General features: G+C 39.8%; 5 protein-coding genes across 8 annotated transcripts in view; all 5 read left to right on the top strand.

Annotated features, from left to right (window-relative positions):
• Positions 1–9,676, top strand: part of LOC113037029 (TIAM Rac1 associated GEF 1) — a 39,795-nt gene extending 30,119 nt beyond the window's left edge. For 3 of the 4 annotated variants that reach the window (XM_026193733.2, XM_026193735.2, XM_080289243.1), the window contains exons 16-27: positions 3,256–3,441; positions 4,332–4,400; positions 4,740–4,865; positions 4,968–5,076; positions 5,883–6,062; positions 6,147–6,265; positions 6,360–6,468; positions 7,362–7,420; positions 7,554–7,659; positions 7,782–7,869; positions 7,982–8,154; positions 8,373–9,676. In XM_026193733.2, the coding sequence (XP_026049518.2) occupies positions 3,256–3,441; positions 4,332–4,400; positions 4,740–4,865; positions 4,968–5,076; positions 5,883–6,062; positions 6,147–6,265; positions 6,360–6,468; positions 7,362–7,420; positions 7,554–7,659; positions 7,782–7,869; positions 7,982–8,154; positions 8,373–8,908 (1,860 nt within the window). In that variant the 3' untranslated portion in view covers positions 8,909–9,676. The other variant, XM_080289244.1, reaches the window with a different exon arrangement.
• A 7,079-nt stretch (positions 9,677–16,755) lies between these two features.
• Positions 16,756–18,063, top strand: LOC113036596 (claudin-17-like). Its single transcript, XM_026193009.2, has one exon. The coding sequence runs from the start codon at positions 16,838–16,840 to the stop codon at positions 17,525–17,527; it is 690 nt and encodes a 229-aa protein (XP_026048794.1). The 5' UTR covers positions 16,756–16,837; the 3' UTR covers positions 17,528–18,063.
• A 786-nt stretch (positions 18,064–18,849) lies between these two features.
• Positions 18,850–20,393, top strand: cldn8.2 (claudin 8.2). Its single transcript, XM_026192568.2, has one exon. The coding sequence runs from the start codon at positions 19,011–19,013 to the stop codon at positions 19,896–19,898; it is 888 nt and encodes a 295-aa protein (XP_026048353.1). The 5' UTR covers positions 18,850–19,010; the 3' UTR covers positions 19,899–20,393.
• A 1,186-nt stretch (positions 20,394–21,579) lies between these two features.
• Positions 21,580–23,992, top strand: cldn8.1 (claudin 8.1). The gene has a single exon (XM_026192701.2). The coding sequence runs from the start codon at positions 21,686–21,688 to the stop codon at positions 22,466–22,468; it is 783 nt and encodes a 260-aa protein (XP_026048486.1). The 5' UTR covers positions 21,580–21,685; the 3' UTR covers positions 22,469–23,992.
• Positions 23,993–24,072: 80 nt separating this feature from the next.
• On the top strand, positions 24,073–25,707 carry LOC113036684 (claudin-8-like). The gene has a single exon (XM_026193114.2). The coding sequence runs from the start codon at positions 24,126–24,128 to the stop codon at positions 25,284–25,286; it is 1,161 nt and encodes a 386-aa protein (XP_026048899.2). The 5' UTR covers positions 24,073–24,125; the 3' UTR covers positions 25,287–25,707.
• The last annotated feature ends 1,642 nt before the right edge of the window (positions 25,708–27,349 follow it).

Genomic DNA, 27,349 nt, shown 5'->3' with positions numbered 1-27,349 from the left:
TGGCATCATTTTGTGATCTGAATAACAGCCTCTAAACTGTTTAGCTGTACACTCCCATCTCTCAATGACAAATGTGGAGTCTTTATGTGGGGCATTCTGGGAAAGTAGGAAATTACTGACTGAGTCAAACAGGACACACAGTGGAAAGCAAGTCATGCAATTCAGTTGTTATGCGGGGGGGGGACTGGATGTTTGGTGAAAACAGCAAGTGTGTATTTTTCTTCCTCACTGCTATGGTATTTTCAGAGCTTGTAACTTAATCACAGGGACCATTGCTTCTTTTGTTACTTGTTAAATGCTGCACGGCAGTTCACCCCCTCTCCAGCCTGCTCCTCAGCAGCTCCCCTCTCCCCTTTTCCTGAAATCCTGCATTTGTATTCTACTGCGGCGTGGCTTACCCAGTCAATCCTGCTCCACTGCAGCCTTGAGGAGACTCTTTCCCTCCTGCTCCTTTGCTCTCTCCCCGGTCTGGAGGATTATCGAGACTAATTTACAATGCTGCTAGAGTTGACCAGATCTTCACACTCACACAGTGTGCCTAAGTTTACCCAGCCTGTAGAGAAGAGAGAGAGCCAGAGAGAGAAAACAGCAGAGTACTGGTGACAAAGCTACAGCAGACTGTGAAGGAGCAAAAGAAGGGGAGTTGGAAGGCTCTAAGTGCTGGTGGGCGGAGAGGAGGAGGCTGAGCAGCTCCACTCATCCTTCATCACAAGCACCACAGCATCTTCTCCTGTTTTTTTTTTTTTTTTTTAAACCAGGGAAGACAAAAGGGCTCAGAAATGTATTGGAGAGACACAGTGTAGACTTTGCTCTTTCTAAAGCCCGGAGTCTTTGTTTTCTCTCTGGTACTTTAACTGACGCTGGCTGTCCATCTGCACCCGGCTATGTCTATCCTGAAGTGGAGCAAGCACAGCAAGCGCTCCACAGACTCCATCTATGACATGCTTCATCTGGTGAGCCTCTTTTCTTTCATGCACGTCGTTTTTTTTACCTGCTTAATTCTTGGTGCTGCTGTGATAGCTGTTGTCTCATTCCAGTGAGAAGAAAAACAAAATCACCTGTCCTTCTCAGTGTTAGTTTCACACCTCTCGCTGGCTGCTGTAGACCAATGGCAGGAAGCTGTGAGTCACTGTCGCCGCAGAGTTGCCCCATAATCACTGGAATGCTCCAGGAGATGCCAAAATAAAATACTGCATATAGGAGCCCATGCTCTACAAGTCTTACTGCAGATGACTTGGACTTTATGCGACTTGGACAATCTACTGACTATTTCTGAGTTTCTCTCTTAGCACCTTAAGCTGCGATATCGGGCTTCAGTTTCAGAGAACAGACATGCAGTCTTCTCCTTACGCCATGCTTTTATGCTTTGAAGTAGTTTATTTCCCCCAGCAAATAAAATATAGATTAAAAAATCTGTGACAGGTTTTTACATTTACACATTGTTCTTTTAAATAGATACAGAAGCCTGTGATTTTCTTTTTTTCTCCCCCTCTGTACTTTCTCTCCTTTCTAACATGTCATAAGTGTCCAAGCACCCAAAGCTGTCATAGTGTTAATTAGCCTAGATTGTGAAGAGCATGTCTTGACTGTGACTGTCTTACTAGGCTTAGTAAAACTTTGCAAAATGTTCAGAAAAGAAACAGATTTGAATTTTCCCCTTTTTCTGCACTCTTGCAATCTGTTTGTGCATTTCCATCTATCATTTCATGCTCAATTTTATGTGTAATGTACTGGACCTTACATATCATCAGCTCTAAGTTTCATAAGACTTTTTTAAAAAAAAACAACTTTTATTTTATTTTTTTAACTAAATCACTCTCTACATCCAGTTGGTTTTACTTACAAAGTATGTGTTGTGTTCACTCTGACCAAAAAATATCACATCTAACAAATCACAAAGCATTTGTGAATTAGTGTAAGATCCATTTGCAACATTGCATTTACAGACACAGCACCTCCTAGTTCATCTGTTTATGTGAGAGCTGCCTGCTTAATTTGGGAACATTGTCAAGAGGAACAAATGGCTGTCGTGCCTCACATATCAATGTCTCTTTGATTAGATAACAAAGCTGATAACCACGGTCATTTGCAAAGCTGCACGGGAATATCTGTAACAGTTGCTGGATAACAGTATTCTTCTTGTACTCTGTTCTTCTCGCTCTTGCATTTTTCCATCATATTTTTGTGAATGACGGCAAAGAACATCAGGACTATGGCCGTTTTTCATCAGCATTTTGGTAAATATTGGAAAAATTGCACACGCATTGCTTTTTAGAGACAGCAGAATCCTTATGTTTGTTTGTCTAAAACTAAAAACAAAGTTTAGATGTGAAGACTGACAGCAGCTAAGATCATAATTGGGTTTTCTAATATGAGAACCACAACCTTTCATCCTCTGCAGCTATGTTGATGTATAATCTCAGTATTTCACAGGGGAGCCTATAGGTGTGAGAGGACAAATTGTTTCTGTCCAGCCTGTAAAACTCCATATAAAACAAAGCACACATCTCTCAGCTTCCAGTTATGAACTCAATAATGACTACAGCTCCTAGTGGTCCCTGTTATGTGACTGTCTCATTTGATCTTTATCATGTACTTTCAAATGAAGTCTGGCCTCACAGAGTGAATAAGGCTTTGATGGATATGATTTATGCTCTTTGTGCTTTCTGCTTTGTGTTTGTATTGATTTTTTTTTTTTTTTTTTTAAAGCCAAAATGCCAGTTTATATTTAGGGATGCTGAGGCTGTGGCCAAAGTAACAAGTACTAGTTCAGCCATGTAGGCTGCTACTGAGTGGGGTCTATTTTTTACCCAAAATGATAGTCTAATGCACATCAGCGCTGGTCACCACGGCAACCCATACTGTATGTGGACAGACACCGTTGTGTGTATATTTTGATTCTGTGAAAGAGCTGAATCATTACACCACCGATCCATCAGTAGGAGGAAAACACCAGGGAAAAGAGCGATGTGAGTGAGAGGGAGGTGGAAAGTCATTGTTATGACAGACTGAAAATAGACCAAATTAGTGCAAATGATTTTTTTTTTTTAGAGCTGCCTCACTGCCTCTTTCCAGGCTCAGTTGCTGTACAGTCATGGATGTGTGCACAACAGTAGGTAGAAAGTGGCATCTGCTTCCTAATGTTTGCGGCTCCCACCTTTGTGAACATTGCCGTTTTCTTTTATGAAGGATTTTATCACTCTTGCCTTTGAAACGCTCATCTTTTTTTGGTTGTTTTTCCCCCCTTTCTTGCAGAGCACGGAGCAGGTCGCCGCTTTCTGCCGCAGTCTCCATGACATGAATTCCTTGGAGTGTGTGTCCTCTTCGCCGAGCCCGGAATCGCCCTTTCCACCTCCTGCAACTCCCAGACAGCTCTCTGATGCCGACAAGCTCCGCAAAGTCATCTGTGAACTCGTGGAGACCGAACGCACCTATGTCAAAGTCAGTATCACTCATCTTACTTGTAGGAGGCAGATGGTGTTTGTGAGTGTGCATGTTCCTCCTGTCCATCGATCGATATTTCTGTCTGCCTTAGGTCGTGTTAGGCTTCCACATTACCCATTCAACATGACCTATCCATATTTATCTCTGTGTCTCGGGAGATATGAGCAGGACACAGCTGTGCCCTTGCTTGGATATTGCCTAATCTTTTTCAGCCCAGTATAAATATGGCTCAGTGGAATAACTGGGTTAGCGATGCTATATAATGGAATAATTTAGACTAACTAAAATGTTATGCCCTATTTCACGGGCCACAGATATAGTTATTATAGAAATTATACTGCAAGTGACTGATGGTGTATTGTTCAAACAGACATGTGGGTGCATTTTTATGTCTGTGTGTCTTGTAGTAGGAGTTGCAGTTTTGTTGCTAATGCAATAAATACAGGCAAAACACTTGAAGGGGTTTTGATTTCAAGTTGACAAAGCTTTAATGCAATACCACATAATGTGTTTTGTTTGCTACAAGTTTGAGCACGTCATTTGGAGTCAGTCTCATGTTACTTTTGATTGCCAGGCATTTGTTCATTTCTTAGGCTTTCTACATTTCAGCTCACGTTTGTATTACCAGAGTCATCTACTTAATTTGGTTTCCATATAGCCGTTCTTTCTGAAGAAAAAGGCACCCACCAGCTGCTTTTGGTTTGAGCTTGAATTACTTATTTGTCCTGGTGTCTGACTATCCCTTTCTATACCTGTTGATTTGTTAAAAATGTCAAAGCCTTATTTAAAAATGCATTTTTTTGTGTGTGTCCATATTTCACACGGTGGCACAAGGCAAACCTGAGTAAAGCACAATTTACCGACTCTTTTTCATGGTTTTCTTGCAGGATCTTAATTGCCTCATTGGGAGATATTTAACCCCACTGCAGAAAGAGACCTTCCTTACTCAGGATGAGGTATGTCAAATGCTCCCCATGTGCCTTTATGGGGTCCAGGCTTTTAAATGCCAGTACTGTTGAAATGTTCTAAGAAAAGTAGGTTACATAATCATGTGAAGTGCAGCTCTGTGTGAGGACAAGAGGGTTGGATGATGTGTGAGAGAGATGGGATGTTTGAAAATAACATGTTTTATCTGCACTTTCAACAACGAGGTTCATTTGGTTATATTCAATTTTTGGACATTTTTGTGGTTTAACTGGTAGCAAGTGATTAATAAAAATAATATTTTGAAATGCACTGGAAGGTGTTAAAATTCTTTCTTTATTTCAAATCATCTCAAATAATTTTTCTTTCAGCTGGATGTTCTGTTTGGTAACTTGCCAGAAATGGTGGAGTTCCAAGTCGAGTTTCTCAAGACTCTGGAAGACGGGACGAGACTGGTTCCTGATTTGGAGAAACTGGAGAGAGTGGATCAGTTTAAGGTATGCACTTATTCTTTGAAATATACAGCAAAAGACTAGCAACAGGTATTTAAAGACCCGACAAAGTCTTTGAATTACTGGTTGTGTGACTCCTTTTTACAGAAAATCCTCTTCTCCCTCGGAGGCTCTTTCCTGTACTATGCAGACCGGTTTAAGATCTACAGTGCTTTCTGCGCCAGCCACACCAAAGTCCCTAAGGTCCTCGTGAAGGGTGAGTAAATGTGCTTCAGAGATGCATCCCTCCTTAAAGGAGAAAGGATGCATTTAGGCTCCCAGGGCTAAAAGCTTTGCACAAATGTATGGTATATAATGAGCAGTCTCGAACACTGTCTTCTAAGCTAGTACACCCACTCCCTTCAGGACTTGACTGGATGGCTTTGTTTTCTGCATTTACATTCAGTGAGTCAACTGGTTATCTGCCACACTGTTTAAGGAGGTGCTATTAGAATAAAGCTGTTTTGTTTTTCTTTTTCTTTTTTTTTGAAACAGTAAACAGATTTTTGTTCTGCCCACTCATGTTTAGCTGCTGTTCGATAAAAATGACCCTTCTGTAAAAACAAAACAATTCAGACCTTTTGATGTGGCTTCTAATCTCTAATGCAAGACAAAGCATGCTTGTACGCCAGTAATCTGCATAATATCAGGCTAAACATAAGCAAGCAGACAACAAACTTATAGATCTCACCCCAACCGGTCGCAGCAGATGGCCGCCCCTCCCTCAGCCTGGTTCTGCCGGAGGTTTCTTCCTGTTAAAAGGGAGTTTTTCCTTCCCACTGTCGCCAAAGTGCTTGCTCATAGGGGGTCATATGATTGTTGGGTTTTTCTCTGTATCTATGAAGCACCTTGAGGCGACTTTTGTTGTGATTTGGCGCTATATAAATAAAATTGAATTGAATAGACCATTAGTGAAAATACTAGGAATCCAATGTTTATCAGTTACATAGAGGATAATTAAAAGTAGGTAAATAGGTAACATATGGAGGCGTTTCACTAAGTGTTCTTTTTCGGTCATTCCAGCCAAAACGGACCCCAATTTTAAGGCCTTTCTGGATGAACGAAACCCCAAGCAGCAGCACTCTTCCACACTGGAGTCTTACCTAATCAAACCCATACAGAGGGTTCTCAAGTATCCCCTCCTGCTGAAGGAGCTCTTCTCGCTCACAGACCCAGACAGTGAAGAACATTACCACCTCGACGGTAAGACAAATTCTTATAGCAGATCTCAAAAATATGTACAATCCCAACAACCCGCCTCATAACGCGATTTGTGCTGGACTGCAGTTGCCATGAAAGCCATGAACAAGGTTGCCAGCCACATCAATGAAATGCAGAAGATCCACGAGGAGTTTGGAGCTGTGTTTGATCAGCTTATCACAGAGCAGAGCAGTGAAAAGAAAGAGGTAGATCGGAGAAACCTGGCTTGGTTCTGTTATGTTAACCAAAAATGACACGCAATTGGAGCAGATTGGTTGATTATTTCGTTCCAATTACCAGGTTGCTGATCTGTCAATGGGCGATCTGCTTCTCCACAACACTGTGACATGGATTAACCCACCTGCCTCCTTAGGAAAATGGAAAAAAGAACCCCAGATGGCTACATTTGGTATGGCAGGATTGTTGATTATGTAATAAATGAATAATAAGTGTATGTATGCTGTTTGGATTCCACCTAAAAATGTCAAAACATCTGATGAAAAATGACAAATTGACTGTGATGGCACAGTCACACACGTTGTGTAAAGCGTGCACATGCATCAGGGCACATTTTGGAAAGAACTGCCTAGTAATTATGGAAAAATTCAAATGCCTTACACTCCATAAGTGACAGATTAGCAGCATTTGACAACATTTCAGTTAACTGTAATGTGGGTTGCATAGCAGTGCAATAGTTAGCACTGTTGCCTCACAATGAGAAAGCTTAGTCAGTTAAGGTCTCCCTGTGTGGAGTTTGCATGTTCTTCCTTTGCCCGTGTGGGTTTTCTTTAGGCTCTCTGGCTTCCTTTCACATCCAAAGACAGGCATGTTTGGTTAACTGGTGATTCTGAATTCCCCAATAATGTGAGGTAGACCAAGTACTTGGTCTAGAATAAAGTGCTGTAAAAATGTAGTGCTGTAAAAAAAGGTAGTCTAAAGTGCTTTGAGTAGTCAGACGGGCTAAAAAAACCCATGTGTATTAGTTGCCCCCCGACTTCTGACCATATATAGTATTAATAATAACAACAATGGTACTAATAATAATATTAACTAAGGTTTGGATAACCCCAAGGATGCTTTACAGAAGAGTAAAAATGAACTAAAACATATAAATAAACAAAAAAGTCTTTTCATTTTAGCAAGAATTGTTCACAATTGTGCACAAAAAAGAGACCAGTAACCCTTCCTATGTAGTTTTTAATGAACAGACCTGTTGTTAACTTCAAAGTTACATATGTTGATTTGACATGTGACCTGAACCCCAGTGATTACTAAGTCTTTTTTTCCACCAATGCTTTCTAGTGTTCAAAACAGCAGTGGTCTTTGTTTGCAAGGAGGGGTCCAAGCAGAAGAAGAAAATGGTAGGTTTTCACAAAAACAGGATTCCATCAGCAACACCAAACCCCAATCGCAAACACATTGTTGACTTGCCTTTCCTGTGGACCATTTTTTGTCTGTAAAAACAAAACAAAAAAATTCTTTACTTGACTGAAGGGAGGTTCCCACCGGGTCTCTGTATCTTCTGAAGAAAAAGATCCCTTCAGATTCCGTCACATGATCCCAACTGATGCCCTTCAAGTCCGGTCTATGACCAATGCAGGTATAGTAGATTACAAACTTTAGTAGCACACTAGTTCTAGCTTCAGTCCGACTAATGATTATCTCACAATATATTACCAGATTTCTACGTATATGAGACATTAGTGATGATTTCTCCCTCAGATGGCGAGGGCTCTGCTGTGTGTGAGATTATCCACACAAAATCGGAGTCAGAAGGAAGACCAGAAAGGACATTTCACTTGTGCTGCAGGTGAGGATTTCTGCTAAAGGAGGTTCAATTACACTGCAGATTACAGCTTGCCCACTACTGATAAAGTCCAGTCTGCTATCTAACGAAGTGACAAACTGTCTACCTTTCTCAGCTCTCCGGAGAGCAGAAAAGACTTTGTGAAGACAGTCCACTCCATCTTGCGAGAAAAGCATCGCCGGCAGCTCCTAAAAACAGAGAGCTTACCACTCAACCAGCAGTATGTACCCTTTGGAGGAAAACGGCTGTGTGCTCTGAAGGGAGCCCGCCCCACTATAAATAGAGCAGGTAAATGCCAGTCTGTAGATGCATTAACCCAACAGCTTCAAGTGCACAATTTATTTTTGACAGACAGGCAGAATCCTGTGGTTTTATCCTGAGTTTTTCATTTAAGGTTTTAACCAGTATTGTAGGAAGATAATTACTTTCAACCAAACTCCAAAGGGATGTACTCAAAGTAGTAAGATCATAATAATTTATCTCTCTGATGTTCTGGGGTTTTGCAGCATCTGCCCCGACTAGGACTCTCGGCCGAAGGAAGTTAGTGCGCAACCGTTTCACCATAGACACGGATATTGTTTTTGATGGTGATCCTGAACAGCAAGACCTCGTTTCACCAGAGGAGCCTGGCTCAAAACGGTCCCAGCAGGATGAGGAACCAGATCAGCAGCAGCAGCAGCAGCAGCAGCAGTCTGACTTGGCAGGTGACACAGACCGCTGGGTGGAAGAACAATTCGACCTAGAAGAATACGAAGATCAAGAAGAGGTGAAGGAAACTGACATCCTCAGTGACGACGACGACTTCTGCCAGACACCAACACCTGCGTCCATTGAGACTGACCTGGAGGCCCCAGTCATGGCTTTGACCTTGGAGGGTGTGGAAAGAGAGAAGATTAAATCCCCAACAGTCAGTGAGACATCTGACATGGCGAAGCAGAGAACCATGATCAATGACAAGACGGAGGATCAAAATCAGAAGGAGAAGGATGAGATTTGGGTAAGAAGGGAGCAATCAGGTTTATCCCCAGACTGTGCCACATAAAAGCAGATGCCAGAAGATAGACAGCGAGTGTTCTAGACAGCTTTACATGGGCTCCATAAAAACAAGTCATCACAAACAATGCATGAGCATTGATGTATATTGCACAGCTAGTAGAAGATATACCTTTCTTTATCTTATGCTGAATGCTTTTTTTTGTACAGGTAAGAATATTAGTGGAGCAATACAGGAATCCAGAGTGAGGGAGCTTTTCCTGAATCGAATGCTGTTACAGGAAAGTCAAGTGTAAGCTTTGAGGGTTGAAATAATGGTACAATCACAGAGTCTAATCAGTTGCTTTGATTGGCATGGTTTGCACATTTGGGCGGCATTCTTTAGTCCTGCCTGCTGTTGCCAAATTTGGGTATTGTGAGAACATAAATATTTGTTATGTCTGTGTTACTCAGAGATATTATCATAGTTAAGGGCTGTATATTATTTGTCCTTAAAGAAATAGAACAATTAATTGCAAAAGACCGTTGTCTTGCATAGTTTACTATACTTGTGGATTTTCACATGAATATACACTGACATGTTTTGAGTACAGACTTCCTGATGTATTTGATTTTGATTTGCTGTTTATTAACTTAAAGCTATCTTTTTACTCGGAGAGACAGCTTGTTCTTTTTTTGTTACATTTAATAGGATAATAGTGGAATTATGTAAAACTCCCCTTGTCAAAGAAGCAAGGGGATTTCATTGTTTTGATTTGGCATAATCCTGTTTTACTTGAATTTGGCTGTTTCACGTGTCTTTGTTTACTGTGAAACCGTTTTGGTGACATTTACTTTTCCTCTTCAGTATTACCACTCATACACATCGATACTTAACACTCCACTTGGAACCACTCAGTATTGTACATAATACATCTGGGGTCTGTTTCAGAAAGCAGGTTTAGTAAAATAGCTGACATTGTTAACCCTGTCACAAGAGAAAAAGTCAACAGTAGGTTTTCTTTAACAAATCTGTCCAGGAGTTTCTCCCTAAAGAAGGGCCTTGGATTCCCAGACAGATACGCCTTAATAAATGTGACTGTGTGGACATTTAGGCGCCTGTCAGGTTGTGAACCACTTCAAAGCACTGGAACATTTACCTTGTATTACTGTAGTAATCACAGTTTAGCACCAATTTGTATCAACATTTAGACACATCAAATACTCATTCATTAAACATGTGTCATGTAACGAGGAGTGAATAATGTTCATGATTACATGATTGTGTAAATACATGTCAGTAGAGCTGCAAATGAAATGACTAAGACTCTAAAAATAAACTAGCTATAGTTTAAAAGTGAGTTTTTACATATAAGCTGATATTGGTTTAGTATGGTCTGACAGCATTACATGTTGAGATATTTACAAACTTTAAAATACATCGGCTCACTATCATTAAATCTAGAGCCCATAGCTAAGAATTCCCATTCAGTTTGAACCTAGGCACAACCTCATATCCATATTTTTTTCGCTTTATTTATTTCTGTCCCCATCGATTGAACCAGCCTTTTTTTGAACCCTATCTCAGGGTTTATCAGTTCAGAGTTCAGGGTAAGCTTAGAGTTTGTAAACCTGCTTCCTGAAAGAGACTTCAGCTTCTTTAAAAAATGTCTTGTGTGTTCAAAATGATTGTTCACTAGTATTGGAATACAATGCAATGTTCTTATTTATTCATATGTAAATTAATTTGTTAGCACCAAACACAGTTGTTTGTTTGTTTTTGTTTGTTTTTGTTTTTTTCCACTGAGAAAGTCCAAATTTGCTCAAGCAATCAAGGGAAAGACTTGCCGTGTGCAAAATGAAAGAAGTCATACTTGTAAACAATTCATTGTGCTACTAAGACTGCGTTTTTATTACTGTGTGTATATAGAAATGTACTGATATCATAATAAAAACAGTTGTTTCCTACTTATAATTTAACATGTGTGGTTGGTGTGGTTTTAATCAGCAGCCTCATTTACTCCCTGCAGCTCAGCAGATACCAAGTCTACAGGACCATTTTGTGATGGGAGAAAACAAAAATGTCAAGTCGACATGCTTGTAAACAACAGAACTAAGTGACTAATCGATGCTCAGCTACCTTAAAGCAACACTTAGAGACTGACTGCAATTGCAACAAGTGGAAAACTTAAAGCTGAACTTTAGAAGACATTAAGAGCCACTCAGAGTGTTTGCTAGCTTCGGCTCACTAAGTGTCTGAGTGATGGTGCGCAACCTAAATCGCCATTAACAGAGAAAACACAAAAATGTCTGCAGTCAGTGTTTAGTGTTCACATAACAGGAATGAAGCAAGCTGAGAATTATTAACAACGATTGATTTAATCTAAATCTATACATTCTATAACTGGATATAGAAAATGAACACCGTACTTTCCAATATGCCTCCTCTAAATGAGTAATTTGAGGTGTGGTCATTACATGGACATTTTTTCTAATGAGAAACTATTGCATTTCAGTGCTAGTGAGTCATTTCCTATTTCGTTAAAGCTCTTTTTGCCAGTCAGGTTTTTTGAGAAATACAAAGGCGGGTGCAACAGATGAGCAAGGGGGAACGGTGGGCCAAAAAATTCAGGAAGTGCATGAGCAAAGATAAACAATGGTTGCAGGAAGACCCTTCTCTGGCATCTGCTTTTTGCACACAACCTTAAAAAAGATCAAATCACAACAATATGAACTGGAACGTGTTTTAGCAAACTGATACTGAAGGGCTATTGTGTTTTAAACGGTCTACTGTCTTAAGCGGGAGAAACACTGCTGCAAAAAGCACATGGAACAAGAGTTCAAAAGAACAAATCTACATTCCAGATTACAGAATGCCAAAAATAGAAAATGTAAGTTTAAATTGTCTATTAAAGGTAACGTCCTCTTGTACATTAGTCAAAACATTACATCTGTAACCCTGTTATGAGCTGTAGACAACTGTCTTCCACCATTGTTGAATTCTCTGCTTCCTTGGAAAAGAACAATTTCTTCAGTATTTTCAAGCTAACATCAGGAAGAATGGCAGCACTCTACAATCAGTGGGTACCTTATCTCTTTTATAACTGAGCTCTCTGCCCCCCACCCCCAGCCAGCACATCCTTGTCAATCACCACCCCCAACACAAAAGCTCTGGTGCTCCTTTTAGATCAAGGGGAAAGATCTCTTCAGACTTACAGCCTTGTGATGTGAAGCAATACAGTACAGTTCTGAATGACACGACTCCTTGATTAAATATCTGCCAAGAGATAAATGGAACCATCCTAATTTATGGGATTATTTATCTTTTAATATCTCTATTTATAATCTTTATGTATTCATAAAAGGATATTACAAAGCAACTAATAAATGAATGATGAAAGAAAATCAAAGACTAAATCTAAAATCAAAAGAAACAGCCAAAACATTAGAAGAGGCCAAATGACCCATGTGGTACAAACACATTAGCCAGCTCAGCAACACCAAAAGGACTGAAAAGCCACAGAAAGCGAAAAATATGGGGAAAGAAAAGAAAATTTATGGCATAGGCATGTAAGGCTTATTGATGATGTGACTAGTGATAGAAGTAGCAGGATGAATTCTGTACATGTGTACACATGTACAGGGCTGTACTCTCCTCTGTTTTAGCCAAATGCTGCTAGCCGGATTATATGGTGATTTAAGGTGCAAATGGATAATGACCCAAAGCATTTTGCAAAAGCAAACCAACAGTTTCTCAAAGCAGAGAACTGAAATATTCTCCAGTGTCACGACAGTCCCCTAAGCTCAACTCAACACAGCGTGCTTTTAAAGAGTTGTTAAATACCAAACTAAATGCAGAGAGCTGCACAAAGAAGCAGTAAATGTTTGGCTGGCAGAGCGTTTCCAGCGAAGAAACACAGTTCTAGGCTGTTGAAAATGGGGGGCTATGTACAAAAATAGCTGTAATTGCTAAAGAAATAATTATGGACCGTAAAACACAAAAAACAAGTCAGCAGGTGGGGCTGTTCTGTAGCAGTAGGTACCAGGTACCTTTTAACCTACTTCTATGTGTATTGTCTTAAGACAAACAATGCTACATTTCTACTAATCTATAAAACAGGGCTTTGCCTTGCATTAGATTTTAAAAATACTAAGTGCAAAACAAGATTTTAAGCTTGGTATTAAGGCTTAAAATATGGTTCTGCACCATATTGTATGGATAGCACAGAACATTTGGAATCTTAAACTATGCAATGTTTCTTATACAACAGATAAGAAATAATTGTCTTGTCCTTCCCCAATCGCCCACACTTAGATTGGAAGTCTTCATTTGAAGTAGTTCACCAAACAGTGGATAATGCGTAACATCCCTAAAGAGGTGCCTGCTTCTCACTCTAATGTACACTGTTTATTCATGCGCCATTTGAATGCTGGTAATTGCTAGCAAGATCAGTTTGGCTTCCTGCTTTCAGTGGCTCCTGCTACTGACACCCAAACTTCAGGATGGAGTGTAAGGTGTATGTTTCTCTCCTGGCCCTGACTCCTGAGCTGCAGCCAGCAAGGGGGCTGACGTGCTGCTCTCTGGCATTGGTTAGCCTCCTGCTGCTCAGTCAAATGAGTCTGCAGTGGACATCATGCATCTGAAACAATCAGCAAGCTAACCAATTGGTCCTCATGATTCTAATGAGCTGTATTAGGTTCCTTATCCCTCTATCATCGAAAGGTCACGTTACCCAATGCTGATCAATGCCAAGCATAGGGAGCTTGGAGAGGTTTTCTACACTAGAATAATTTTTCTCAGCACTACATTTTGCATATATAGTTAAAAAAAAAAAAAAAAGAAGCAGAAGTACAAACAAATTACATCGTGCACTTTTCCAAATACTTATGGACTAACGAAAGAAATCAGCAGGTGGTGCTGCGGATTAGGTATCCACTGAACCTGCTTTATGTGTAACATCCAGAGGCAGACTAAACTAAGTTTCTAGAGTAATCTAAGTAAGAACTAATATCTCTAAATTTGACAAATTAGCACTTTTGGGGTAAAAGAAAATTGTATACACCACTTATAACACTTAACATCTCCAAGCAAGCACCCATTTTCCACTCTGACGTATGCGGTTGTTTCGTGTGATGTTTATGTGCCAGCGCTTACTTGGAGGCTCAGTATTGGTGTCAAGCCTTTGTGTTTTAGTTCTGATGTTCCTGAAAAAAATATTTTGCTGTATGCACATTGGTTAATTTGTTTTATTGTTTTTACTAATAATAAAAATATTAGGAGTAATAGTAATATTATGCAACTGCAGTTTATACGGTACTATACTGTAGAACAAGGGAGTCCACATGTTTTTAACCATAATGAAATGCAGAAAATACTGAGAGGTTAATGCTCACAAACACTGAGATTTTAAATTTATCACAGATTTTTCTAATTTAGTTATAGTTTTTTTTCCCCATCTTATAATCTATATACAAGAAACCATAAGCCATCTTATTTAGCTTTATGAGAATGATTACTCTAGTAACTGTTTTACCAAATTTAAAGACTAACTCATTTCAGTTGAAGCAGTAAAAGAATTATCAGCCTTCTTCCTGGAATGTGTAGTCATATTTACATTCAACAGGTGCCACACTGCATCTACAATCTTGTACCATTTTATCTGAGTTGAATCTATATTTTCTATATTTAATCTATATACATTTTTTAATTAAAATTGATCTAAAATCAAAATTCACAGCTGTGAATACACACTACAACATAGGTTTCTTCACAGCTGCAGGTTTCTCCCTATGAGGATACATGTTTACATTCAAAGCAGGTGAGGATGTGATGATGGTATCACTCAGCAAACCTGTCCAGCAGGTTTTGCAGTTTCTGTTCCTGTTTTATGACCTCTCCTGTTACATCTCTCTCTCTGTCATTCTTTGTCTCACCTGCTTCTCAGAAACGAGGTGAGCAGCAGGGCGTTGCAAGTCCTAGACCAGGTTTAAATAAAGGAGTGGCTTTTTCACCTTGTAATTCCCTGCTGTTTTTTTCCCTCTTTACCTGAAATCAGACGGACAGTCTCCCTTGTAAATCGTGCCAAATACCTGGCACAATTCAGGAAAACAAAATCGACTTAAATGTCTAGAAAGCATCCTTCTACGAACAAATTAATCTATACTTTCAATCACAGGTGGTAAATAATACCGGGTTCAATGGCCACAACAGATCATTTTGCTTACATCTGATGTATTATATACACAAAAAATGTAGCTTTGAATGTGAGCTCTTGTTGCAGGGAAATGGGACCATCTGGATGTAATCATCTGTATGTGGGCTTGCATTGAAAACAGTGAATGCGTTGCTTCTGAGAATGACTAAACATAAATTTTTTCTTGGATTTTTTTCAATATTCAACAGGCTAATTCATTGCTGTTCACTTCAAGGCTTGTATTACTTGTAATACTTAGTCTAGTTACTCCAGGCTTTGTTTGGGTGGCCTTGGAATATATTTATAACACATAAGACCCAAACCAATCTTATAAGAATTTTACAAGCTGCCACTGTATAGTAAAATGGCCTGTAAATGGCCTGTATTTGTATAGCGCTTTACTAGTCCCTAAGGACCCCAAAGCGCTTTACATATCCAGTCATCCACCCATTCACACACACATTCACACACTGGTGATGGCAAGCTACAGTGGGGCAAAAAAGTATTTAGTCAGCCACCGATTGTGCAAGTTCCCCCACTTAAAATGATGACAGAGGTCAGTAATTTGCACCAGAGGTACACTTCAACTGTGAGAGACAGAATGTGAAAAAAAAATCCATGAATTCACATGGTAGGATTTGTAAAGAATTTATTCGTAAATTAGGGTGGAAAATAAGTATTTGGTCACCTCAAACAAGGAAAATCTCTGGCTCTCACAGACCTGTAACGTCTTCTGTAAGAAGCTTTTCTGTCCCCCACTCGTTACCTGTATGAATGGCACGTGTTTGAACTCATCATCTGTATAAAAGACACCTGTCCACAGCCTCAAACAGTCAGACTCCAAACTCCGCCATGGCCAAGACCAAAGAGCTTTCGAAGGACACCAGGAAAAGTATTGTAGACCTGCACCAGACTGGGAAGAGTGAATCTACAATAGGCAAGCAGCTTGGTGTGAAAAAATCAACTGTGGGAGCAATCATCAGAAAATGGAAGACATACAAGACCACTGATAATCTCCCTCGATCTGGGGCTCCACGCAAGATCTCATCCCGTGGGGTCAAAATGATCATGAGAACGGTGAGCAAAGATCCCAGAACCACACGGGGGGACCTGGTGAATGACCTGCAGAGAGCTGGGACCAAAGTAACAAAGGTCACCATCAGTAACACACTACAACGGCAGGGAATCAAATCCCGCAGTGCCAGACGTGTTCCGCTGCTGAAGCCAGTGCATGTCCCGGCCCGTCTGAAGTTTGCCAGAGAGCACATGGATGATACAGCAGAGGATTGGGAGAATGTCATGTGGTCAGATGAAACCAAAGTAGAACTTTTTGGTATAAACTCAACTCGTCGTGTTTGGAGGAAGAAGAATACTGAGTTGCATCCCAAGAACACCATACCTACTGTGAAGCATGGGGGTGGAAACATCATGCTATGGGGCTGTTTTTCTGCCAAGGGGACAGGACGACTGATCCGTGTTAAGGACAGAATGAATGGGGCCATGTATCGTGAGATTTTGAGCCAAAACCTCCTTCCATCAGTGAGAACTTTCAAGATGAAACGAGGCTGGGTCTTCCAACATGACAATGATCCAAAACACACTGCCCGGGCAACAAAGGAGTGGCTCCGTAAGAAGCATTTGAAAGTCCTGGAGTGGCCTAGCCAGTCTCCAGACCTCCGAAACCAGTATGATAACATTACAGGAATGCTGATAGTATCGCAGTTTTAAAGCTTTGTAAAAGAGGTGCACTGGGCAGTGTTTTCATTAGACAAGAGACGAGAGACGAAACTTTATCCTTCCAAACAATGCAGGCAAAATCTGAGATTTTAGCACTGGTCCTGGGCGCCCTGGGCTTATGTGGGACAATAGTCACCACTTGTCTGCCCCATTGGAGGGTTTCTGCCTTCATCGGTGCCAACATCATCGTCATGGAGGAGCTCTTAGAGGGCTTGTGGATGAACTGCTACCGACAGGCTAACATCAACATCCAGTGCAAGGTGTATGACTCGCTGTTAATTCTCCCACCAGAGCTGCAGGCAGCGAGGGGGCTCATGTGTGTCTCCATAGTCCTGGCTTTCATCTCGTTGTTGCTCACAGGATTCGGGATCCAGAAGAGCAGCTGTTGTGGTGACAATTTAAAGAGTAAGAATATCACCTATGCATTAGGAGGGATTCTGTTTCTACTTTCCTTTTTGACCACACTCATCCCCGTAAGCTGGGTGGCCCATACTGTCATCAGTAACTTCTATAACCCGACAACGCTGGATGCTCAGAAGCGGGAGCTGGGATTGTCCCTCTTCATTGGCTGGGCCACTTCTGGTGTTTTGCTAATCACCGGGATCATTGTGCTGGTTAGGTACAGCAAACGCAGTGCAAAGGAAGATCAGCGCTACATTGAAGCATATCATATGGTGAAAAGGAATGAACAGAAGGCGGACAGTGTTGACTTTTCAAGAGCGAAATCTAGTTTTCATACAAATCAGGAATATGTGTAAATAACTGTACTGCAGTGTACTAATTGCATATTAGATGTCTCTCCGTATATTTACGAGCAACATGTGTTTTATTTGCAATGATATATTTAAATCAATATGTAACCATGTTCTATTGTACTATGCATTTGTCTTGTCTGCACTGTTTGGTTTACAGATGCAGCAAAAATATTCGGTTAATATGCTGTACACGAATAAACAACATTGCCTGTGTTTAAAGTAATATAATTTTTGGCAAATCTATATTATCACTGATCAACAATACACTGCTTGCAGTGGCTATCACCGATCAACTTCAATCTTAATGCAGCTCTTACTCCAATGACCCTGAGAATGTCATCACTGTTTTTAAGTACTTTTTTGGCTGCAAGTCTGTATTTTCTGTATTTATTTAAGTCATTTTTGTTGTGCTTAATGATGAATTTCTCATCTGAGACATGACAAATGCAACTGCTTCCCTGTCTTATTTCATTATATTTCATGATCTAATAATCCCGCCAACCAAGTGAACAGATAATTTATTAAAATCTTTAATTCAGTTTGTTTGTGTGATTCAATTCATAGAATTTCTACTTTTTTGTGGAAAGCAAATACTTGACCAACACTCCATTCAGGTATTTTTCTTGTACTAAAAACCTAAGGTGGAAAAGTGAAAACAGCCAATGAAGAAGTGCCTCATTTTCACATTTGACAGAACAGAAACTAAAATGTTTCTGTGGCTGCAACAAGGGAACGACCCTGTGTGATAATGACAAAAGGCCCTCCCTCTCAGGTTTCTTTGTGCGACACCTTTTCATCAGCTCGTCTTACGTGTAGAGAAGCAGTGCGTTTCACATCTGTGATCATCCACCCATCAGCTTTCTGTTTGTGAGATGGAGTCGTTTCCTACGCCCATTAGTGTAGTTGGATGCTACAGTTGTTATATTAGTTTTATTCATTTTTTCAACATTTATAGCAAGTCTTTTTTATCTGGCAAATCCTTTCAAATGATAAAACTGGCCACACATTGCATTAGTTAATTTTAAGTTAGCACATGTAATAGTACTGAGATATTACATCGTATGTTCACAATACATTTTCCCTATGCTAAATGTTCTCTAAAATTATGTCAAGTATTTCCGTGTAGTATTAAAAATATCTTACATACTTTTCATTAACTTTGACTTTTTTTGCTTGATTTTTTTTTTTAAATATGATGTTGATTAAACCTTGATGTTACTGTGGTAACAAGATTTAGTGATTTTTAATAACTAAAAACTAACGACTGATCATTAGTACTGGAGGTATTCAAAACAAGCAGCACTCCTTTGTGTCTCGCCATTTATCTGATGGCTCTGAAGCAGCTTAACCAGTAAGGCTGCATTGCATCATTAGCATAGTTTTTGTGGGTGTATAAGTTCCTCAACTTGTTGTTGTTCTCAGATTTTTCTCTTCAGCTGTATAAGTGCACCAGAAGGTTGAGATTAAGCTTTCTGTGTTAACCAGAATGGCCACTTACACTGCTTACAGTGGCTACAGCAAGCCACCTCAATCTTATGTTGGCAGTTACTACGATGGGAAGCCGGCGCTGACAAATGGAGAGTACGGAGAGTATGGGGACTCTGTATATGAGGAAAAGAAGAAAATTGAAAAACGGAAGCAACGAAATGCTATCTGCTGTGAGGTAGTAGCTCTCATCATTGGCTTCATTGGACTAATTGGCGTTGCCGCTGTGACGGGCCTGCCGATGTGGAAGGTAACAGCCTTTATTCAGGAGAACATTATTGTCATGGAGACCCGCTGGGAGGGTTTGTGGATGAACTGCTACAGACAAGCCAACATCAGAATGCAATGTAAAGTGTACGATTCCCTGCTGTTTCTGCCTCCTGATCTCCAGGCTGCCAGGGGTCTGATGTGCAGCTCTGTGGCTCTGACCACCTTCGCCCTTATTGTTTCAGCAGTGGGGATGAAATGCACAAAAGTGGTGGACCACCGGGCTCGTACCAAGCATATTGTTCTTGTGGCTGGTGGCTGCCTGTTCCTCATGGGTTGCCTTACAACCATAATTCCTGTGTCCTGGACAGCCCATGTCATCATCCAAGATTTTTACAACCCTCTACTGATTGATGCCCAGCGTAGAGAGCTCGGGGAGGCCCTTTACATTGGCTGGGTGACTTCAGCGTTGCTTTTCAGTGCCGGAGTGATCCTGCTTTGCCGCCATGCTCCCCGCACCCAAGATCCAGATGAAAGGTTTCAATACAACCCCACAGGAAGCTTCTACCAACCCGCATACACCAACCAGCCAGCATACACCTACCAGCCAGCATATACCTACCAGCCTGCTTACTCTGCAGCCCCACCAGGATCTGTGATATACGCACCAAGTCAATACTAAAGATTTTTGGACTTTTTTTAAAATAAACTTGCCAAAATTTGGCACATTTGATGAGGAGAACTGATTAACTGTCGTTCACTTGAAACAACCAGATATTTCTTTACTTATCAAAGTGTACTGCAAATACTCCGAATCATTATGGACTTGAATGTGTTTCGATGCTGACAAACTGCTGGATTTCTATATTCCTTGTTTGGGTTTTTTTTTTTAACCCTTTTGCTTAACTCACACTAAATTATATTCTAGCACAGTATGTGTAATCTATTACATCTGTTAATGTTACAACAATTGCATGTTGATATTGCGTTCTTTACAGTTTCTGACTTGCTCTCCAAGAACAAATTGTCAACTAGGCCCTTTTTTCAGATTGTAAACCAGTGATTTGTTTTCAACACTGTTATAAATTAAAATATTACATACAAGTTTTTTCAAAATGCTGGCCAAAATATCTGGCCAAATTTGTTTTTTTCCTAATAAAGTAAATGGCTTGTAAAAGAGAATCTTGTTGTATTTTTTTCCCCAATGTCTAACACAACAGTACATAGCTGATCAAGAAGTTAAAGGTGCATTATAATGTAAGCAGTGTTTCAGTGCTGACAAATGATCTTAAATTTGTTGTAAATTTCCAAAACCTCCAACTGAAACTGCACTTTCTTCACTCACTAGTGAGCAAATGGAAATATATGTCATTTCTATTGTAGTGTGTGGAAATGTGCCTAAACTAGTAAAACCAGGCTGTTTACACAGATCCACCCACTGTACAAACCTACCAGGTGACTTTATTTCAACCAAACAGGAATTGGTTGCTTTTTTTTTTTTTTCCCCTGAGAGGAGAGTGACACAAGAGACCCAGACAAGAAATCCAGTACTGACAGTCATGCATGTGTAACATTTGAGACCCTTAAAGCAAACCAAAATATATAAGAATATTTAAAAAATATACAAACGCACACACGCACGTACAAATTGTTTCCTTTTCACGGTACTTCTAAAATGTACTTATCAAATGTATAAAAAAAAATGTTGAATATTTGTCATAATTTGCCATACTTTGTTCTTTCCCCCCCCGCCGTTCTACTACTACTCATATTCTGTTAAAACTACACATCTCTCATATCTTTCATACACACACAGAAGCAGACTTCCCCCGACCCCACTGTTTGTCTTGTCTGTTGTGCGCTCCTGTCTTTAACAGTGTGCTTTACAAAAATGGGGGACAAAGAGTTTTGTCCATTGCTGTTATTTTGTGTCTCCAGTTCCCCTACATGCCCATGTACCATGAGGCCCTCCACAATAGCAGTAAATGATTAAAAATAAAGATGAAGTAATAAACAGGAAGCGAATCAGAACTGATTTTTGATCTGTAACTATAACTGGTAATACATTAACAGAGTATGTTTACCAGTGATACATTTGACGATTCTGAACATGCCCCCATTGTTAAGAAACACCTCGTCGTTTTGTCTTCTTTTAAACCGAAGTCCAAGAATGTAAACTGAGACTTCTGAGTAAACAAAGGGGGAAGCTTAGAGCAGCTACTGGGTTGCTGTACAAAGAATTAAAGGCCCAAGGGATTCAGTTTCCTAGCAACATGTCACAATTCCCACTACCTCCCATTCTGGTGTTATGTCCACAGGGAGGAGGGTGTACAGGTAAACATGAATCTGCTCCTCCTCCATCGGGATGCAAAGCCACTCCACAGAGAAAACCTACTGCTTCCTACAGCAGTTACACTGTGTCCGCACACTATTGCTCTTCTGAGCTTGGATGAGTAAGTGAAGAACAGGATGGCAAACTCAGCACTGGAGATTGTGGGTCTTTTAGTATCCCTAATCGGGCTGATCGGGGCAGCAGCAACTACAGGAATGCCTATGTGGCGCGTCACAGCCTTCATTGGAGACAATATCATCGTGTTTGAGACTCTGTTTGAGGGCTTGTGGATGAATTGCTACCAACAGGCAAGCTTCAGGATGCAGTGTAAAGTGTACGACTCTCTCCTGGCCCTGACTCCTGACCTGCAGGCGGCAAGGGGGCTTATGTGCTGCTCTCTGGCACTGAGTGGTCTTGGTGTGCTGATCAGTCTGATAGGCATGCAGTGCACATCATGCATCCAAAACAATGATCGAGCTAAGCGGCTGGTTCTCATCATTGCTGGTAGCATGATCATATTGGGTTGCTTCTGTGTCCTCATCCCCGTCTCCTGGACGGGTCACGTCATCATCACTAACTTCTACAACCCCTTGCTGATCGATGCCCAGCGGAGAGAGCTTGGAGCAGCTCTCTACATTGGCTGGGTAACTTCGGCTTTCTTGTTTGCTGGAGGATGCATTTTTATTTGCTGTAATATACAGTCGGATGACAAAGATTCAGAGCGATACCTATACTCCAAGGCCTCAGACTATTCGGTCTACCCTCAACAGCCACTACAGCCTCTACAGCCTCAACAACTGATGACGCTTCCCCAACCACGATCTCAGCCAATGCTATCAAGATACCCATCGTCTGTCTACAGTTACCAGTCCAGATATCCCTCTGTACACAGTGCACACAGTGGGGTCGCGTTTCTGTAAACACTTATTTTTATTTTTGTTTTTTTTAATTGATCAGAAACTGCATTTCAGGTTTAAGAGAAAATGTGTGTGAACCAATACACCATTTCTACTGCGTTATGTGTATTAATTCAATTTTATACTAACAGCCTTATATTTTATACAAATGCTTAAAAAAAAGTGTACATTTATGCTGTATATAACAATTTAATTCAATCTTTAACCACTGAAAATTATTAAAAAGTTGACTTACTGTAAAACATGCACTTTGTTAATGGGACATGTCATCTCTGAAAAACAAGCGTAGTTGTAACTACATTTAACCCTCTCAGGCTCAAATTAAGTTTTTGTTGCTAATGCACAAAAGAATACCTGCAGTGGTACTTGTGAGTAAAAAAAAACTCATAAAATATGCATGTGGGGTAATCAGGTTGTTAGCTTTTAACTGTTGCAAATCTGCAACGCCTGCCTTGAGAGCGTTAAAGCTTTAGTCATTTCAAAAAATATTTCTTAACTGTGTCTGAGCTGTGCTGCTAAAAAAAGAAAAGAAACAGCTCAAACTCATCTCTGTGGCACAAATAGTCTCTCATTGTCACATTGTCACATTCTGTTTCTTCTTTTTTTTTTTTTGTTAATCGTTACTAATCAGTTTCAACTAGTATTCAAATCAAAAGTAATAACTAAATGATGGCAGGTGTAGAAGTAGTACAAGAAAAGACCAACAAACACATAACGCTTCATGTGTGAAATGAAAAGAAGAAACAGTTTTCATTTTTCATTATGAGAATTTCACTGGAAAGTAAATGCATCTATCTAAAATACCTCCCAAACTAGGACGTTTATGGCGTTTATGGTGTTTGCTTAACCAAAAAAATCCTGAATCTGTTTAAGTTGGCCGGGTAAAGAGGAAATAGTTACATAAAAACAAGATACTGGGTTAAGGCTACTTGCTTAAGGTGTGGCAGCATAGCCAGATAGTTACAAAGAAAGCATTGAGACAACGGCATAATCATATGATCCAAATTTGCAAGTCACTTTGAATAGAAAACCAAGCAGACTGTGTTAAACATTTCTGTCTCTGTTCAATAGAATACGACTTCTTAATCGAACAGGTCGCTTAATTTCAGTTTTAGTAAGTTCAAATGTAAACTGTACAACTTGAACTTCAAAATAAAACAGTAATGTCACTGCTGTTGGGTAACGCAAATACTTGTGACGTAAGGACAATGTAGTGTTTATTGTTGCTTGAGGTTTCGCGCAATAATTTCTGAAGCCATAATGAATACATGTTGACAAGTTCTGTACATAATTTAAACTTAGACATCTAAACTGTAACTATCTAGAACAAACTGTATTTGGCCTGTGTTATGTGAGATCCCCCTCATTTCACTATCCTCTAAGGTCATCTCTGCTCCCCTGTGGACAACATAAGAACTACATGCGCTGTACTAAACTGTACCACATATTAATGTTTGCTTCTGGGTTGTACCGCATCTAAAGAGTAAGAAAACATGGCAAATAATTAAAATTAAAATAAAAAAAAAATAGTGCTTGGTGTTGTCTTGTTTTGTGTGTACAGTGTTGGAGAAAGTAATGACTGACCCCTATCATCTGAGAACCATAAACACAAAATAAGCAGACCTCCTGCTACCCTCATCCCTCTAAACCAATCAGGTGAATGCAGGGCCTCTTACCCATAACAAACTGTCTCGTACAGCAAGCAACTGTTGTGGATGAGAGCCATTCTAATTCTGGATTTAACCACAACTGGAGTTTTGGAGATTTAACCATGATTCAAGGTGCTTCAGAGCTAGCTGCAATATGCGTGGGCTTGGTTGGCTTGATCGGTGCCTCGGCTACCACGGGGTTGCCCATGTGGAAGGTGACCGCGTTCATCGGAGAAAACATAATTGTGATGGAAACCCGCTGGGAAGGCCTATGGATGAACTGCTACAGACAAGCCAACATCAGAATGCAATGTAAGGTTTATGACTCCCTGCTGTATCTGCCCCCTGAATTACAGGCTGCCAGGGGTCTGATGTGCTCTGCTGTGGCCTTGTCAGCGGTGGGGCTTCTTGTGGCTCTGGCAGGAATGCGATGTGTGTCCTGTATTCGGGGTAATGATTGGGCTAAGACCATTATATTGATGGTTGCAGGGGTTATGCAGTTCATGGCGTGCATCTGTGTCTTTATCCCAGTGTCGTGGACAGGTCATGTTATCATTACAGATTTTTACAATCCTTTGCTGATTGATGCCCAGAGAAGAGAGCTAGGAGAGGCTCTTTACATTGGATGGGTGACAGGTGCTGTGCTTTTCGCCTCATCCCTGTTGTTTGTCTGCCGCCGTTTGCCCAAAGGCAAAAGCTCGTTTGATATGTATCACCCACCAAACTTACTTAGTTATAAGCCAACGCCCAATAGGCCAGCTCTGATGAATTATCATCCCCTGTCCAGCCTTCGATCGACTGGTTCCGTTGGACAAAACGCTGCAATGCCACTGCAAACTGTCATTCCAGTAAGGACAAATAATGGAACAGTATTAAACCCACCTGTTGTCTATAATCTGACTCCTCAGGAAAACGCATCACTGCTATATCAAGGCAGTATGTCTCATCACCCCTCAGTGCAGAGCTCTAACCACAGTGGAAACTTGTATGCTCCAGAGAACTCCTTATACATGAGTCAGAACACCATACCATATTCACTCACTTATGTTCCCACCACGTCCTACCAGGCCAGCTTCCATCCAGTTCCACAGACTCCTATTTTCATAACATATAAAGAATCAAGAGCTCAATCAGTGCCTTACAGTGAGATGAGAGGTGGTGTATACATATAAGGAAAAATCCACAACTGAGTTTAATCCTAATGCATATACTGAATAATACTGAACGGTGTGTTTAAAGTTTTTGTACTGTTAATAACTGTTTTAAATGTTTTGCACTGTGGAAAAAATGTCTGCTTTTATCAAATGGGACACAACCATTGTTATTAGTATACACAAAGATGAGCCTTTCTAAACCATTTAACCTCTGTAGAAATCACCAGGATGGAAAGTTATAGCTTAATGTTTTGCAACCTTTTGCAGCCATTTGTTCAAAAACCTCTAGAATTGTTATCGTTATCACGATGTCTCAGTGTGTGTTTTGCTATCATGATGTGTTTTCCACCAGCCAGATGTATAAATAACTTGTTATTATTATTGCTTGCCTGTAATTTCGATTAGCAATGATCATTAAAACCACATTTTAATTTACAAATGTTAGTAGCTGGCAGGTGTTTTTTTTTTTGTTTGTTTTTTTAATGCAACACTTCACTCTGTAGGTGTGTATAAACTGTTTATATTTCCCAGAGGGAAAACCTTTTTTTTCCAGAGATAGCAGTGAGGGTAGATTAAGGGTATATGCTCTGTGAGGTCCCAGAAGCCCGTTGAATTCTTCTTTCTGCATTTTGAGCAAGTTTGATTATGGAAGACATATTTTATGGTAAAAAAAAAAAAGCAAATGTTCCTAGAAAAGTAATGATGAAATTTCTTGTTTTAAAGCTCTACTAAACTAAACTACTTAACTAAAAACTCAAACCACATTAAAATCTAAAACAATGAAAAATTAAAGTTGCTAAAAATGAATTTGACATGCATATTATATATATATTTTTTAAAATATTTTAGATATGTAACAAAAGATTGTTTGAAACTAAAGACAAGTGTGGTTCACACAAATTTGTGAACCGCACATTGGACTTATTTGAGAAATCAGAAATTAATCGAGCATAACAGTCAACCACTAAAACAAGCAAGCAAATAATTTGCATTTCTAAACATTCTAATAATAAAATGTGTTTTATTATCATTATTTACTTTTTTGTAAATCAGTGAATTTTAAAATTTAGCGATAAAACAAAAATAGTTATATTTTAGCTTTAAAATACGATCTTAATTAAAAACCTTCCACACAGTGGTGGATTAACCATTACAGAAACATAAGAAATTATTTTGTTAATCACCAGCACTATTAATTTAGGGCGTCTTTGGCATAAATCTTGCATTAGGTGGTGGACTAATAAATGTGTTAAACTGTGTACTGTATATACTTATATATTTTATGAATACATGCTGGCAATTAAAATCTCTTCACAATGCAAATCTTCAAAACAAATTTTCTATACTGACATCATATCACCACTAGATGACACCAGAGATCTTTCCAGTGCAGTTTTTTAAGTTGGCGAGCTCCAGATAAAGAAGAGACACATATTATGAAGCTAAATATCATAATATAGGAATAAATTGGGGGGGGGAGGGAGCACCAGGATTAAGCTTAAAGCAAAGCAAAAACTATCCATGGTCAAGCAACAGTATCTTTTTGTTCTCCATTCACATGTTCAGCCACAACAAGAGATTTTTTTTGATCATCAGTTTTGGAAGTCTCATGTTAAAATATGTCCATAACATGTATGCTGTTGGATGTACGTAAACTATTTTATTTGACATTGTGATAAATTCATTACATTTTACTTACTAGAAAATGAATTTTAAAGAGTACTTTACAGTTGAGGATATTGAGCTTTTACTTTGTGAGTGGGGAAAAAAACAGCTTAAATATCACTCTCTAATTTAGCCAATTTACTGATAATCAAAAATATAGTAATTACACTAATCTCAAGAAACCCATCAGACATTCTTGGTTCAGAATGGCCACTTCAAATCTCAAGCCACTCTTCCTCAAGGAATAAAGCAAAGAGTATCAAGGTAACCTGAACACATTTTATTTAACTACAAGACCGCGGCAGTTGAACGGTTTGAGGTAGTTAATCTTCAAGGGAGCGTCAACGACCAGTATGGAGATTAGATTTGCGTTTCCATCAGGACTGGACCAAAGATTTAATCATTCCTCGGTGTAC

The sequence above is a fragment of the Astatotilapia calliptera genome, chromosome 14 (genome assembly GCF_964374335.1).
Source record: "Astatotilapia calliptera chromosome 14, fAstCal68.1, whole genome shotgun sequence".
Classification (NCBI taxonomy): Eukaryota; Metazoa; Chordata; class Actinopteri; order Cichliformes; family Cichlidae; genus Astatotilapia; species Astatotilapia calliptera.
This window is presented reverse-complemented; position numbering and strand designations above follow the sequence as displayed.

Excerpts from the sequence above, each read along its gene's own strand:
- cldn8.2 (XM_026192568.2), top strand. The coding sequence starts at position 19,011 with ATGGCCACTTACACTGCTTACAGTGGCTACAGCAAGCCACCTCAATCT.
- cldn8.1 (XM_026192701.2), top strand. The coding sequence starts at position 21,686 with ATGGCAAACTCAGCACTGGAGATTGTGGGTCTTTTAGTATCCCTAATC.
- LOC113036596 (XM_026193009.2), top strand. The coding sequence starts at position 16,838 with ATGCAGGCAAAATCTGAGATTTTAGCACTGGTCCTGGGCGCCCTGGGC.
- LOC113036684 (XM_026193114.2), top strand. The coding sequence starts at position 24,126 with ATGCAGGGCCTCTTACCCATAACAAACTGTCTCGTACAGCAAGCAACT.